Raw genomic sequence first — 13,856 nt, 5'->3', positions numbered from 1 at the left:
TGCTTTCTTAATAAACCAGTCCAGATATGGATCACCAGGATATGTGTTAAAGACGATTTTAATCACAACGCAGTCAGTAAAAACTGTAGGTCTTGTCTTTCAAGGGGAAACCCTCTAGTGGCAGAATGAAGTATTACAAAAACAATCAATTTGATAGAGAAGTCTCTTCAAGAAACTCGTTTTCCTTCTATCTACAGTTAGAGAATTTCTCTCTTTGTGCAAAAATACTTTAATATTTCACAATATAGTGAAATTGTAATATCTGTAATGTAAACATTATCCAACTGCTCTAGTTCAAAACATAAAGACAGCAACATCCTAATGATATTAATATAATACATAGATTATTGCACTGATAGTTAGTCCATTTACAGTTTCTGTTTACTGTTGATTGCTAATTTAGCAATGTAGCTAGGCAAACAGCTACATTAACACAATTTAATAAAAGATTAAGAGCAATTTTCAAGTGAGAAATTACACACTTGCCATTCTGCAATTCATATACTACTAAAAGTTTAAAAAGCTGACATGAGCCGGTTATTTTAGTAGAGCTATCTGCTGATGTTGCATAACTTCTGTCAGAATGATGGTATTTAAATCTTGCAAGTGAACAGAATATGAGCCTTCATTCAGCCTGCTGACTGGCAGTGATCAGCAGCCGGTAGGAAAAGGAGAGCGCTGTGTCATTCTGCTCAGTCCAACACTTTCTCTATCATTTCTGATAAGAACAGGAGCAAGAACATATGAACAATTTTTAAGTAGAGCTTCCTAAGGCTTCCTAAGCGCGTGGCCTGAGACTGGGAACCCTAATGCGTATTCTCCAACACACAAAATCAATACCTGACAAATGTTTTTAATCAGACAAGTCCACCTGAAGATCCTAATTGCACAGCATTTTGTCAAAAATAGCTTTGAAGTATATTTCCACAATGCGACCTGATGATGTCTCCTGAGTTATATCGGTTTGAGTTGAACATAAATCTTGCATCGCTGCAGAAACGACACACATTTCTCTCAATAGAGACGTTTTTGTGCGTGCTGGCTGACACGTGGCCCCGTTTTCAGCGGTTCTCCTTCGGCTTCGTCATCTAAACCCATTAGGTTGTCGGGTGGAAAACATGAGCATGCGGTAATGACATTTCGAAAGGACAACAGAAGAAATCAGGTTTGTGAAGAGAGCACACAGCTCATGCAGAATAACGGGACAACTGGAGGCAGCAAAGCATTCATGCCTCAGTTGCTGATATGGATTTGGATGCTGATTATGAGCATGATGACCTCAATTTGACTCTTTTGAGTTCTGCACACTCAGCTCTAGCCAACATATAACAGTAAGGCAATATCACTAAAAAAAGACAATATTTCTGTAAGTCAGATCTGTGCTACTGGATTTATGTGTAGTTTTTTAACCCCTTACGGTAAAAGGTGACAACATCTCTGAGTCTGGAAAGGGTTACAGACTCAGGGACGGGGATTCTAGTAAAACATGGTGTGGAGCTTTTGTCCACAAACGGAGAGAACTTAAAGTGTAAGTTGGCCTAACTAAACTATTCCAGGAGCATATCGAAAACTCCTTAAGGAAACCAGTAAAGAATCTAGAACAACATCTAAAACACTGCAGGGCTCATCTGCCGCGGATAAGGCCAGTGTTCATGATTTCATGACTCAGCAATAACAAAAAAAAACCTTCACTTCAGCTCCTACAGCGCTTGCTGTAACTGATGGACGCATGGCCGATGCTTTTATGACCTATAGTTCATGAATGCGTGGGTTAACTAGCAGTAAATCCACCACTGAATGGTTCAGACGACACAAAATAAAGGTTTTGGGGGTGGCCTATTCAAAGTCGGTAGCATGAATCTGACTGTGACGTGGCAGCATGATATTAAACTGGCTGTTCGTTCTCAAAATCAAGCCAGTGTTGCTGTACTAAAACAATTTTGCATTCAGGAATGGGCCACACTTCCTCCACAGCAAGGTGAAAGACTTATTTATTGGTTTTACTCTGATGCCTGGTGAGAGTTTTGGCCATCAGGGACAACCTGTTATTAACTGCAGGAGGCGTTTGCTTTCTCACACAAGTCATGGTTGGTTTGGACAACTTTTCAAAAGAAATAAATCATCATTTGAAAACTGCATTCAGTGTTTTACTCTGGTTCTCTTTGTCTAATCTTTGGTTTAATGATCTGAAACATCTAAGTAAAAAAAAAAAATTAAAAAATAGAAGAAATCTGTAACACCTGCTTCACAGCAATATCTGTGCATATGTTGCCATCTACAGTATATCCTGATGTGATAATGCGGTTTCAAAACCCAGCCGCTCATCACTGCTGGCACATAAAACACAGCCGAGATAACAACAGAGATCCTGTCATTAACAGCCCAGCAGCTGACCATGAAAACACGTGACATCACCACCTCCCTCCTCCGCTGCCGCCGCCGCCGTGTCCCAGCTGTTCATGTTACTGCAGCCGACTCGTGATTAAATTTTGCTGCTGCACGTACAGGAGCAGAAGATCCACCTTTTTGTTGTTGTTGTTGTGCAAAAACAAACTGGGGCAAATCATGGCGGGAAGAGAGACAGAGAGAGAAGGAGCGCGTCCTTCCCAGTTAATCCAAAAGAAAACCTACAGCTGTAAGCGTCTGGATCGGGGATAAAAAACATTTAGATGTTCAATCATCCAGAGACAATCACGTGCGAGAATAGTTAAGGAAAGCTTCTGTGGTCTGCTGCTGCAGTGCACAGTAATGTGATTGTCCTCTTTTGAAATAATTCAGCTGTGACTGCTGAATAAACATCGCTGCTTCGGGTGACTTTGAGCCTGAGAGACGCAGAACAAGATAGAAGTGATTCGATTTAGAGCCAATCGGCAGCTGGACAGGAGCGAGTAACGCAGGTCAGCAACAGGGCCGTGCACCGGAACAGCTGACGGTAACGGGGTGTGGTGACGGTATTCACACCCCTTGTTGTTTTACATTTAGTCAAGCCTTAAACTATATGATTCCTCAGCACAGTGTTGAAAAGTGCTTATGTGAGGATTGGGAGAAAGAGGACGCAGGGTTCCCCCCAAAAATCTTTACAAATAAAAACTTGAAAAGGGTGGAAAGCATTTTTATTAATCCCCCTTGAGTCAGTAATATGTAGTACATATGCTACTGGTTTTCAATTGGATTTAATTCTGGACTTTACTGGGCTCTGGCTGTATTTTTGGTTTCATGAGCCTTCACCCCTGTCTTGTATATTTTGCAACCTCTGGCAAGTTTTCTTCCAGGATTGCAGTGATTTATCTTCCCACCAACTCTGGGAGGGGGAAAAAAAAGGATCTTATAATCGGAGATGGTATATTTAGTGTTAGTTTTCTGGTACACATTGTTTTACGTTTAGACCAAAATGTTCAGTTTTCCTCTCTTAATGCCAGAGCTTCTTCTTCTTCTTAAAAAGTTTGTGGCATTCCTTACATCGCAAACTGAAAACAGGACTTTTTAAGGTTTTCTTCCAGCAACTTTATGCCTAAAACCCAGAAAGGGTTAATTGGAGGAGTGTGTGATTAATAGTTGTCTTGACAAGACAACTTCTCTCAACTGTGAGGATTCAGATTTTTGTAAAAAAAATAAAAGAAACACACAAGCTAAAAATCTATTTTAGCATTGATCTATGACATAAAATCCCAGTGAAACACAGTGAAGAGTGTGGTTGTAGCATCACAAAGTGCAAACAGGAGGTTTTTGCTTTTGTAAGACACTGTGTTAGCTGCTGAACGAACACATGAAGATCACCAATCACAGAATGCAGAGTCAGGACTTTAAATAGATCACCCTCACCTTCCCGTTGACAGGCCGTGGCAGACTGATGGCAAAGTGAGATGGAAGGTTATGGATGATTTGGGGGACAAACCCCAAGAGTTTCACTCTAAAGAAATGAGAGGAAGGCATCCATCACTTGGAAAACTCGCGTCATTATCTGAGAAATGATAGATTAAACAGTTACTACCTCTGATTTGTGTGAAGATGTGATTCAGCAGTTTGGCTTTTGGAGCACATCTTCAATTACAGGGTCGTATCAAGACAGAAGAAAGTTGCAATAACTGTTATTTTTCAGTATTTCGTTATCTGTAATCCTCTTTTTTGAAGCACCCAGCGGAAACGCAGCACATGTTCAATAAACACAGTATGACAGTGAGCTAACACCTGAAAAACATGGATGACGCACCCAGTGGCTTAAGCCAGACATCTTTAACACCTTACCATTACAGCTGATGCTCATTCAGGATCTGGTCGGCTCTTCAGCTTGATGTTTTTCTCTTTTTATCAGCCTGTGAAACATAACAGCATATCAAAGGTGACCAAACTTAAAAATTATGGGGGGAAAAAAACAAAATCTGTGGGTGAAACTTTACCCACCTGAGCTGCAGGTCTGATGAAGGCGGTTTGATGATTTTCACGAACAGGAAAATGGTCGGGAAGTCCCTGATTGCTGGTGTGGTGGTCCTTCTGGTGGCCACCGTGAGCCTGTTCTTGGGGGTCTTCATGGGCTTAGGGAGGAAAAACGCGCCTCCCCCCTCAGACTACTTCTACTCAAAGGCCGCCGTGGCTGCTGATGCGGGAAAGTGCTCAGAAGTGGGGAGGTAAGAGCAAAGCCAGAGCGCATATGTTGAGCCGTGTGTGTGTGTGTGTGTGTGTGTGTGCTTCTCATCCGGTAAGTGCATTCTTGTGTTTCCAGGGACATTTTGAAGAGAAATGGCTCAGCTGTGGATGCTTCCATCGCCGCCCTGCTATGTGTCGGCCTTTTGAATGCTCACAGCATGGGCATCGGGGGAGGGCTCTACTTTATAATATATAATGCTTCCACAGGTGAGTGCGTACAGCAGGTCAAGAGGTCACAAGTGAAGAAAAAGTACGGGCACTTTCCTATCACTCCTCGCTCTCTGCCGAACAGGGATGGTGGAAACGATAGATGCGAGGGAGACAGCGCCCATGAACGCCACTGAAGACATGTTTGGCAACAACACTAAACTCTCTCGCACAGGTACCGACTAGCTGTGTGCTCGCAGAGTGTTTTCCAGCAACAGATTGCATTTTTGCTTCTGTCTCTCCTCTTTAATCCCTAACAGCAGGAGAAGGATTTAGGGTGGACATATTCTAGTCTTAAAGTTGTCCACCCAGCTTCTGAGGAGTACTCTGTCTTCTGCAACATTCCTGCCACATCTCTTGCTCTATTTATAACAGGATCATTCAAATAAAACAGCAACAGCTGTTAAATATAGACAAGCAACAATGCCTTGTGTGCTGTTACTTTAATCAGGAATGTTTGACAAAAACACAATTTGCTTTTGCACGACAGGTGGATTATCCATAGCGATCCCAGGAGAGATCCGAGGTTACGAGATGGCACACAAACGGCACGGCAGGCTTCCCTGGAAGGAGCTGTTTGAGCCCAGCATCGCTCTGGCTCGGGACGGTTTCCCCATCGGGAAGGCTCTGGCTCACGCCATATTTAAGAGCAAAGAATCCATTCAAGGAGATGCCAACATGTGGTGAGGGGGAACAGAAAGAGTTGGCTTTGACAATGTGTTCATAAAAAAAAAAAGAAGCAACTGCTGCATTGTGTTGTTCAGGTAAATGCTGGGTTCATGCTGGTAGAGAAGGAGTTGGTTAGTTTTAAACATTGGTTCAAAACCCCCAGTTAGAGAAGATAGTAGAAGGAGCCTCATCATTGTTCACCGACCGCAAATTTGAATTATGCAACAATCTGGTCAGAACCTTTTCCAACAGGAAAAGTAAGATGGCAAAATGATTTTGTATAATAATGTAAATGTCAGTGGGTTTGTTGTTTTACTTTAATGAAAACCGTAGAGTAAATTTGAACATTTACACTAGCCTTTTAGCTGCTAAATGATTAGCTCAAGTTAGCTGTGTTCCCACTTGCACCAAAGAGTTGGCCATAAATAGAGACGCTTAACCGACCGCTCCCCGTGGCGGTGCCCGGCCCGCGGCTCCATTCCCCCATTTGTGACTTCTCACTGGGTATCCAGCTTCCTCCCACGGCTCAGAAACATGCATGCTAGGTTAGCTAGCCCCTCTGGACAAGTCACCAGTCCACACTGACTTCATTCAGTCAAAGTCTGAATGTTGAAAATCGTTAGCTATAATGTTAGCAAACAGTTAGCTGGTTAGAAAATAGTTAGCATTTGATAGCTTAATCAAACAAATGTAATGTGTGGTGTGAAGTAAAGCCTTCCACCCAACCCTTAACATCTTTAAACAGCATCATTTTCTCATCTTGCCATTACTTGTTTCATTGTGTCAAATAGGTTCAGTGAAGTCGTTTCAAGTTTTGTTTAAAATGGCGGCCGGTTAGTAACCATCTATTCTACTCTCTAGCCCCACAAACCAGGTCACAATGTTTGAACTAATGTGTTTGTTTGGAATGATCCAGCAGCCTGAACCCAGCATTTGAGATAAAGAAATAATAACCCAGCAGTATTTTATGGGTAATAATCTGCATACACAGGAGCTTTTTCTCTCCTGAGGCTTTGTGGGCTCAGGGTTCCACATTTTCAGTCATGTCTTGCTGTCTTTAATTTTCTCTGTCTTCAGACACTTGTAACATCTTCATTTTGTTGCATTTTTTTTTTTTTTGTGGTCATTTTCACAGTGAGGTGTTCTGTGATTCTGAAAAGAGAATCCTGAAAGAAAATGATATTGTTAAATTCCCAAAGCTGGCTGAGACGTATCAGAGGATAGCGGACGAGGGGCCTGATGTGTTTTATAACGGGACCATGGCACAGAGCATCGTGGAGGACATCCAGGCGGCAGGTGCTGTGCTCAGGGTGTTTACTTTTAAAGTGAAAGGAAGTGGGGATTGATCAAAACAGACGTAGAGGAGCCCTGATGAAGTTGCACAAAGTCTTAAAAATAGACCTCTTATTTGAGTAGGATTAATTACATGTGGGTGGCAGAGTTTCATTTTGTCATCAGGGCAGCACTCAGTCATGTCTTATACAGAGAGAGCCATCTTTCATTTTATTATAAACAATATAAACAACTTCTCTCTTACGTTTTCCTCTGCAAATTCTCTAAAGGTTTCTGGTATGAGAGCAAGACAGCAGCAGAAGGTGGCTGAGTTTATGTCTGTTGAACCATTTCTTTGTTGATGTGGCCATGTTTTAGTACACTTCCCAATGCTGACGAATTTTCATGTAGAGCCCACCTTTATTTTTATTCAAAACATGAGGAGAAACAGATCTACAACGTCACAAACCTTCAACCGTACTTAACGGTTCCCATGAGGCGGTTTTCCACATATTCCTCCTTGGTTTTATGCTAAGTCCATCTTGAGGGGTTTGTTATAAAATAAAAAAATAAAAAACAATCTTAATCTTTGAACAAAACACACTGTTCCACTTAAAATCCCAGTGCAGCTTCGACATCTCCACACTCTTAAATTTACGATGATAGGACAGAGATAGCTTTTTTCCAACATTAACACTATCCGATTGGCAGGTCTGTAGCATGTCATGGCTGTTACAAAGATTTGTTGAACCCAAAATAATACTCTTTGCTGCAATTTTCTAAACAGCAAACTTTACTTCTCCTACTATCTTAATTTGTAACCCAAAAAAAAAACAGAAGGCGAAGGTTTGCTAACTGCATGTCCTCAGGAACTCTGATGAACTTAAGTTTTATTTATTTCTAAGAGATGACAAAATGTCCTAATACGAGATAATTTACTCAAAAAGGGTGGAATTTTCAACATTATTCAAGCAAACAATTTGCAACAACACACACATCAAGACGTAGAGTAAAACAAAACCAACCTGAAGCGCATTCTCAGCGGTTTCATCTGTGTTCCAGGTGGCATCATCACGCTCGATGACTTGCTGGAGTACCAGCCTGTGCTGAACGAGAATCCTCTGAAGCTGAACGTTGGGGAATACACCATCCACGTTCCAGACGCCCCCTCCAGCGGGCCAGTGCTGGCACTCATTCTCAACATAGTGGACGGTGAGCAGGCCGGCTGAGTGCTTGGGCAGCCATGCGGAAGAAAGGATGTCAGGTTTCCCTAGGTCATCCCGGGAATGTTTCCCCGCCTGCTGTGGAGGCAGAAAACACTTGCGCTTGCCAGACAGAAATGGACCCTCACAGCAGCTCCATCTGTTGTAGCAGGGAAGCTGCGTTCCCAACAACAGAGAGATAACCTTGCAGCATTAATGTTGCATAAGGGAAAACTAGGACATACCTGTAGACTCGCAGCCATTGCAAGTAATAAAACAATTTAAGTAAAATGTGAATATATAATGATATTCATGTAGAATAAAAAAGCTAGGATAAGACGTTAAAAATTCTGTTTGTTATTAGGAAATGTTCACAAGTTGATAACTAGTCTGATAACGTTCTTAATTATCCCTCAAAATGAAAGTGAGTCAATCTGGTTTAGAAGATCTATGCGTTGTACTCGTAAACCTAAAATGCATTTTCCAGCAAAGGAAAAAGTTAGGACACCTCTACCTTCCAATAACTAGTGATGACACCTTTGGATGTAATACCTTTAGTGAGACCCTACTTGTAGCCATCTACCTGTCTTTGACTTTGGAAAGTTTGTCCCACCCCTCACTCTGAGCTGAGAGACGTTTGAGGGGTTTCTTTCACGTTCAGATTTTAAGTTACTCTCAAAAACATCAGGGTTTAAACTTTGACTAGACAAAGAACTTTCAAATTCTGCGTTTTTATCCGATTCTTGGTGGGTTTTGGGCGGCTATTGTGTTACAGGGTACATCTCCAAACCAAGACACTTCAAAATAAGTGTTAGGTCCTTTTCTGGAATGTTGGGTTTATTTTATACCAAACAAGTCCTCTGTTCTGGTGTCCAACTAATTTTTCTTTAAACTGATTTGTCCAAGAAAAAAACAACAACAAAAAGAAGTTCTGGTCCTGGTCTATGTTCTCTCCTGCAAGCTGCAGTCTGACCTTTATATCTTTCTTGGAGAGCAAAAGTTTTCTCCTCATCTCCCATAAAACTTAAACATCTAAAGTTTCTTCTATGATCAAATTGACACCCGCTTGCATATGAACGAGAGTCGTCTGTAGATTCTGTAATAACATTTTAGGATTTTTCGAGACTTCCTTTAGCTTCTTGCTTCTAGCTTTTAAGTTTCTTGGATGGCCAGAACTCAAGGATTTCTGACCATTTAACCTCATTTAGAGCAGCAATCCTCTGATCATGTGTACCTGATGTGATATTAGTGACAGAATTAATCTTTCGGTGTCCCATTTGAACAAATGTAACTTGGGGTTTGCAAAAGAAGGTTTTCAAATGTCTTTTCTTCAGCATGTCTGGTAACAACGGAATTTGTCAGCATTGTCAACACTGATCAAAAAATCATCTGTGTCAAAATATGTTAGAAAACATATGGTTTCTATGTATATGTTTAATTTTCACATAACTGCATAACTGTATTGTTTCTGCTTTTGCAGGGTACAACTTCACGGACACAAGTGTCTCAACAGCCGAGAAAAAAACTCTGACCTACCATCGCATCGTCGAGGCTTTTCGCTTCGCCTACGCCAAGAGAAGCAGACTGGGCGACCCCCGGTACCTCAACATTACTGATGTAAGCTCGCCCGATTCATGCTTTTCATTCACGCCCTTCCAATTGAACTGGAACATCAAGCGCTTGAGAGCCTCTCATCATCACGCCCGCTTATTTTCTTCTCGAACACCGACTTGTTTTCCTTTTCTCCACCGTCTCAGCTGATCCACAACATGACCTCAGACTACTTTGCTGACGGCATACGGAGTAAAATTACGGATGACACAACCCACCCAGATAACTACTATGAGCCAGAGTATTTTGTTCCAGAAAACCACGGCACAGCTCACCTGTCTGTCATAGCAGAGGACGGAAGTGCAGTCGCTGCCACCAGCACCATTAATCTATAGTGAGAGTCCTAAATGTTCAACTTTTTAAGACTCTTGATTTAGATAGATAGATAAACAAAACCTTTCTAAGAGTTGCTTTTGCTTCGCAGCTTTGGGTCTAAAGTCATGTCTCGGTCCACGGGAATCATTTTCAACGATGAAATGGACGACTTCAGCTCTCCGTACATGACCAATGGATTTGGGATCCCGCCGTCACCCAACAACTTCATACAGCCAGGTTTGACCAAATCAACCAATCACATTACAGCAAACCTCAATGTGTTTTCTCGGCATTGTGTGTGACATACCAACAGCGCGGCGGATGATTGTGACCTAGAAGAGAAAACAATCTTTTCACGAAAATTCGAAACGTCTGGTTTGAATTTGTATACGGCCCCCTCTACCTTCGCACCCTTAAATCAAATCCAGTGACAACAAAAGTCGCCTGATCTCAAATGGAGTCCACCTGTCCGAAATGTAATTTCACTGTAAATACAGCGGTTCTGTGAGGTCGACAGAGAAAACAATGGAGTCAACAGATTCACATGGACTCAGGAACACAGCAGCAGGTCAGGGAGGAACTTGTGCAGAATTTGGAAGCACGGTTTGATGACAAAGCAATTTCCCAGGCATCCGGAGTGTTACGGTCCAACCAGTAAGGCACAAGGACAAAGGTATATATATATAAAAAATATTTTCTATTTATTTTTCAAAATACTCTTCACAAAAGATTTTCAACAAATCTCAAACATATAGCAAAATGTCAACTAAGGCACGCCTAACTCAGGACAGCAAACCAAAACTGACCTCACACGACAAACACACAGGGGGATTTATACACAAAGGCTGGCCTGCACAAACGAGGAGGAGTGGGAGAGAAGACAAACAATGCATCAACGTAAACAACTAATTCAAACCAGCACATTTTGACTACAACACAACTGTAAGAAACAAAACAACCTATCACCAAAAATATTTTAGCAGTTGTGCTATTAGTAGAGAGAGGCAGATTCTTCAACATCAAGTCCCCTGCTTCCAGGAGCCTGATGGGTTGTTCCACTTCCTGGTTTGCCTTTCAACCAGTCCTCTCTGCCCCAGCCAGTCCTTCAAACTCAGCAAAACAAAAATAGTTAAGGATTCAAATAAACATAAGGTGTTTACTAAATGTGTGCACCCATAATAGTAAACTACTCATTGCAATAACCACCACAAAAAAAAGAGTGAAATTCTAAATGTATTGTGTGAAAAATTCTAAATATATTATGTGAAAACATTTAAATAAATACTGACACTGGGGAAAAGATGGAGGAACCTCTACACAGAGACATCTAAAACAGGCAGTTTCTGACTTTGAGAACTGCAGTTGGACACTCTGGGTTCGGACAAAATCCCAAAAAATGTACATAAATGCTTGTCATTGTAACAAGACCAAAAATGGCAATTTTGCAAGGCACTGTAGAACCACTTTCTGTTTCTCTGTTGTTGCAGGTAAAAGACCTCTGTCCTCAATGTGTCCAACAATCATCTTTGACAAAGACAACAGAGTGAAGATGGTCGTAGGAGCATCTGGAGGCACAAAAATCACCACGGCTACTGCTCTGGTGAGTATGACCCAGCCGCTCTCGTCTCCTGTGGATTCCCACTCTGCGTCCTGCAAAACTTATGGAGCGTGTTGTGGTGGCAACAGGTTATCCTCAACTCCCTTTTCTTCAACTATGACCTAAAAAAAGCTGTGATGGAGCCGCGAGTTCACAATCAGCTCAACCCCAACATGACGGTGGTGGAGCAGGGCTTCGAAAAGGTGAGCCAGGCATGGACGCAGCGTGCAAAACGACAGGAAAGAAAAGAAAAGTTAGCAGTGATGATACAAGGTCAAAAGACCTTTCGGTAACTTCTCTACGGTGAATCTGAAACTGGTGTTAGTTTGAAGTAAAACTGTTGCAAAATCTCATTGCAAGTATTGCAAAACTTTTAAAAAGGCAGAAACCTAAAATGAACTTTCTCCAAAAGTAAATATAACTTTATTCGGTGCATTTATGCAGCGCAACAACAAGTATATATTATATCTAAGCATTTTTACATTGTAAGACTGGTAAGACTTTCCCTCTTGAAATTTGAACTCCAGTCTACCTCAAGAAAGAGTTTGGTTGGATTTGCTCTCAACTATTTTTTTTTTTTTTGTACTTTTGTTTTTGATATTGTTTTGGTTTATCAACTTATTATGTTAAGGTATTTTGTAGATACCTATAAACCTTATTCAAATTTTGTTGTAGAATTGAACAAAAATAGTTTGAAGGTAAAAACACCTAAAGTTCACAAGTTTGATGAAATAACCAAATTAAATAAAAAGTATTGGTATCAGTATCGGCGATACTTGCCCTCGTTTCACTTGATATCAGATCGATATCAAAATGTGCAGTATCGCATGCCTCTAATCTGTAGCAAATACTCACACGCATATTGTGTGTGATACAATATGTATTGTATTCACATACATACAATATGTGAATACAATAGGTATTCACAATATGCTTTATTTTTTCAAAAGCATTATTGAAAAAAATGATCGTTTATAGTCGTATGAAATAATCGTATGAAATTCATTACTCTGTATCCGCACAGAGCGTCCTGGAGGGGCTGGAACAGAAGAACCATGTGACCCAAACACTGAGGACTCCGGACTCCGTGGTCCAGGCCGTGGTTCGGCAGGGAGAGCGTCTCTGCGCGGAGTCCGACCCCCGGAAAGGAGGCTATCCAGCCGGATACTGAGCCTGTCCGGTTTCCCTCAGTGATCAGTTTCCACAGAGACTCTGACAGAAACAGGAAACTATGTTTACACTACAGAGACGCCTCTCCTCCGCTGCAGGAACATGGGAACGGACTCAGTCCTAAGACCTGTTTTTCGGCAAAACTTCTCCTTACATAAATTATTTTTGTGTGTGTTTTAAAGTAAAGTAAGACGTCGTGGCCAGTATAACTCTCGGATGCTGGTCAGGAAAAGAAATTTTTAGGGATTTAAGCAGAAGCCAAAGGTTCCAAGTGGATCTATTTTTAGCTGGACAACCACTGATGAAGCAACGCAGCTGTATTTCCAACAAACGCCTGATGAAACCAATGTCAACTTTTGGCAAGTTGTCAATGCGGCGTTTTAACCTGTTTTGCAATATAATAATAAAAAGTAATTCTACTGTAACTTATGACACTGGAAAAGAGGACTACAGGTAAAACGCTGCAGCGCCAGCAGGTATGATGAGTTCAGAGCGAGGACTTCTCAGGTGGCTCCGCCTCGAACCAAACCGGAAGCTCAACTTGTTTTCTACTCCACAGTGAAATTGTTATTTCTTCATGTTTAATATCGTAGAGAGGTTAAGTGAATGTATAGCATCTTCCGAAATAAGAAAACATTTGCAGATATATTTTTCTAAACATGCATTGTTCCTATGCTATGTTTTGTTGCCATGCTTGTTATTAAAACATCGAGAAACAGAAATGTGTGTCTCATGTGAGAGCTGAAGGAAAGCGGAGACTGCATTTCACCCTGAAGGCATCACCAAATCATTTTGACACTATTTTCACTCCATACACCACCACCATGGGACAGAGAAGTTTGAGACACGCAACACACCCGTAACATCTCCAAAAGGGTTTACAGGGCCTCCATAACGTTTCCATACAAACTTTCAATACTCTTGTTTTTAATGTTATTATAAACATTTTCCAAATTGGGTTTTATATTTCTTTAAACTACAAGTCAAAATAACACAGCATTGAAGTTGGCTTCCGATTCATCATTGTGGTAAAAGGTTATATCAGGTTTTGGCACCAGGAAAAGCAGCAAAGTTATATATATATATATATAAAGTTTGAAATTTAATATCTTCACTTCACAAAAATAAACAAAATTGGTAAATTGCTGCTAAATACCCTACTCAAAAAC

At 41.2% G+C, this 13,856-nt stretch overlaps 1 protein-coding gene across 1 annotated transcript; it reads left to right on the top strand.

Moving 5' to 3' along the window:
- Positions 1–4,422: 4,422 nt before the first annotated feature.
- Positions 4,423–13,554, top strand: LOC102231385 (glutathione hydrolase 1 proenzyme-like). Its single transcript, XM_005815925.2, has 12 exons — positions 4,423–4,625; positions 4,721–4,851; positions 4,937–5,026; positions 5,342–5,534; positions 6,656–6,816; positions 7,855–8,004; positions 9,475–9,611; positions 9,752–9,939; positions 10,030–10,157; positions 11,408–11,520; positions 11,607–11,720; positions 12,542–13,554. The coding sequence occupies exons 1-12, from the start codon at positions 4,432–4,434 to the stop codon at positions 12,686–12,688; spliced, it is 1,746 nt and encodes a 581-aa protein (XP_005815982.2). The 5' UTR covers positions 4,423–4,431; the 3' UTR covers positions 12,689–13,554.
- The last annotated feature ends 302 nt before the right edge of the window (positions 13,555–13,856 follow it).

The sequence above is a fragment of the Xiphophorus maculatus genome, chromosome 12 (genome assembly GCF_002775205.1).
Source record: "Xiphophorus maculatus strain JP 163 A chromosome 12, X_maculatus-5.0-male, whole genome shotgun sequence".
In the NCBI taxonomy this organism is placed as follows: domain Eukaryota; kingdom Metazoa; phylum Chordata; class Actinopteri; order Cyprinodontiformes; family Poeciliidae; genus Xiphophorus; species Xiphophorus maculatus.
Note: the sequence above shows the minus strand (reverse complement) of the source record. Positions and strands in the feature narration are given on the sequence as shown.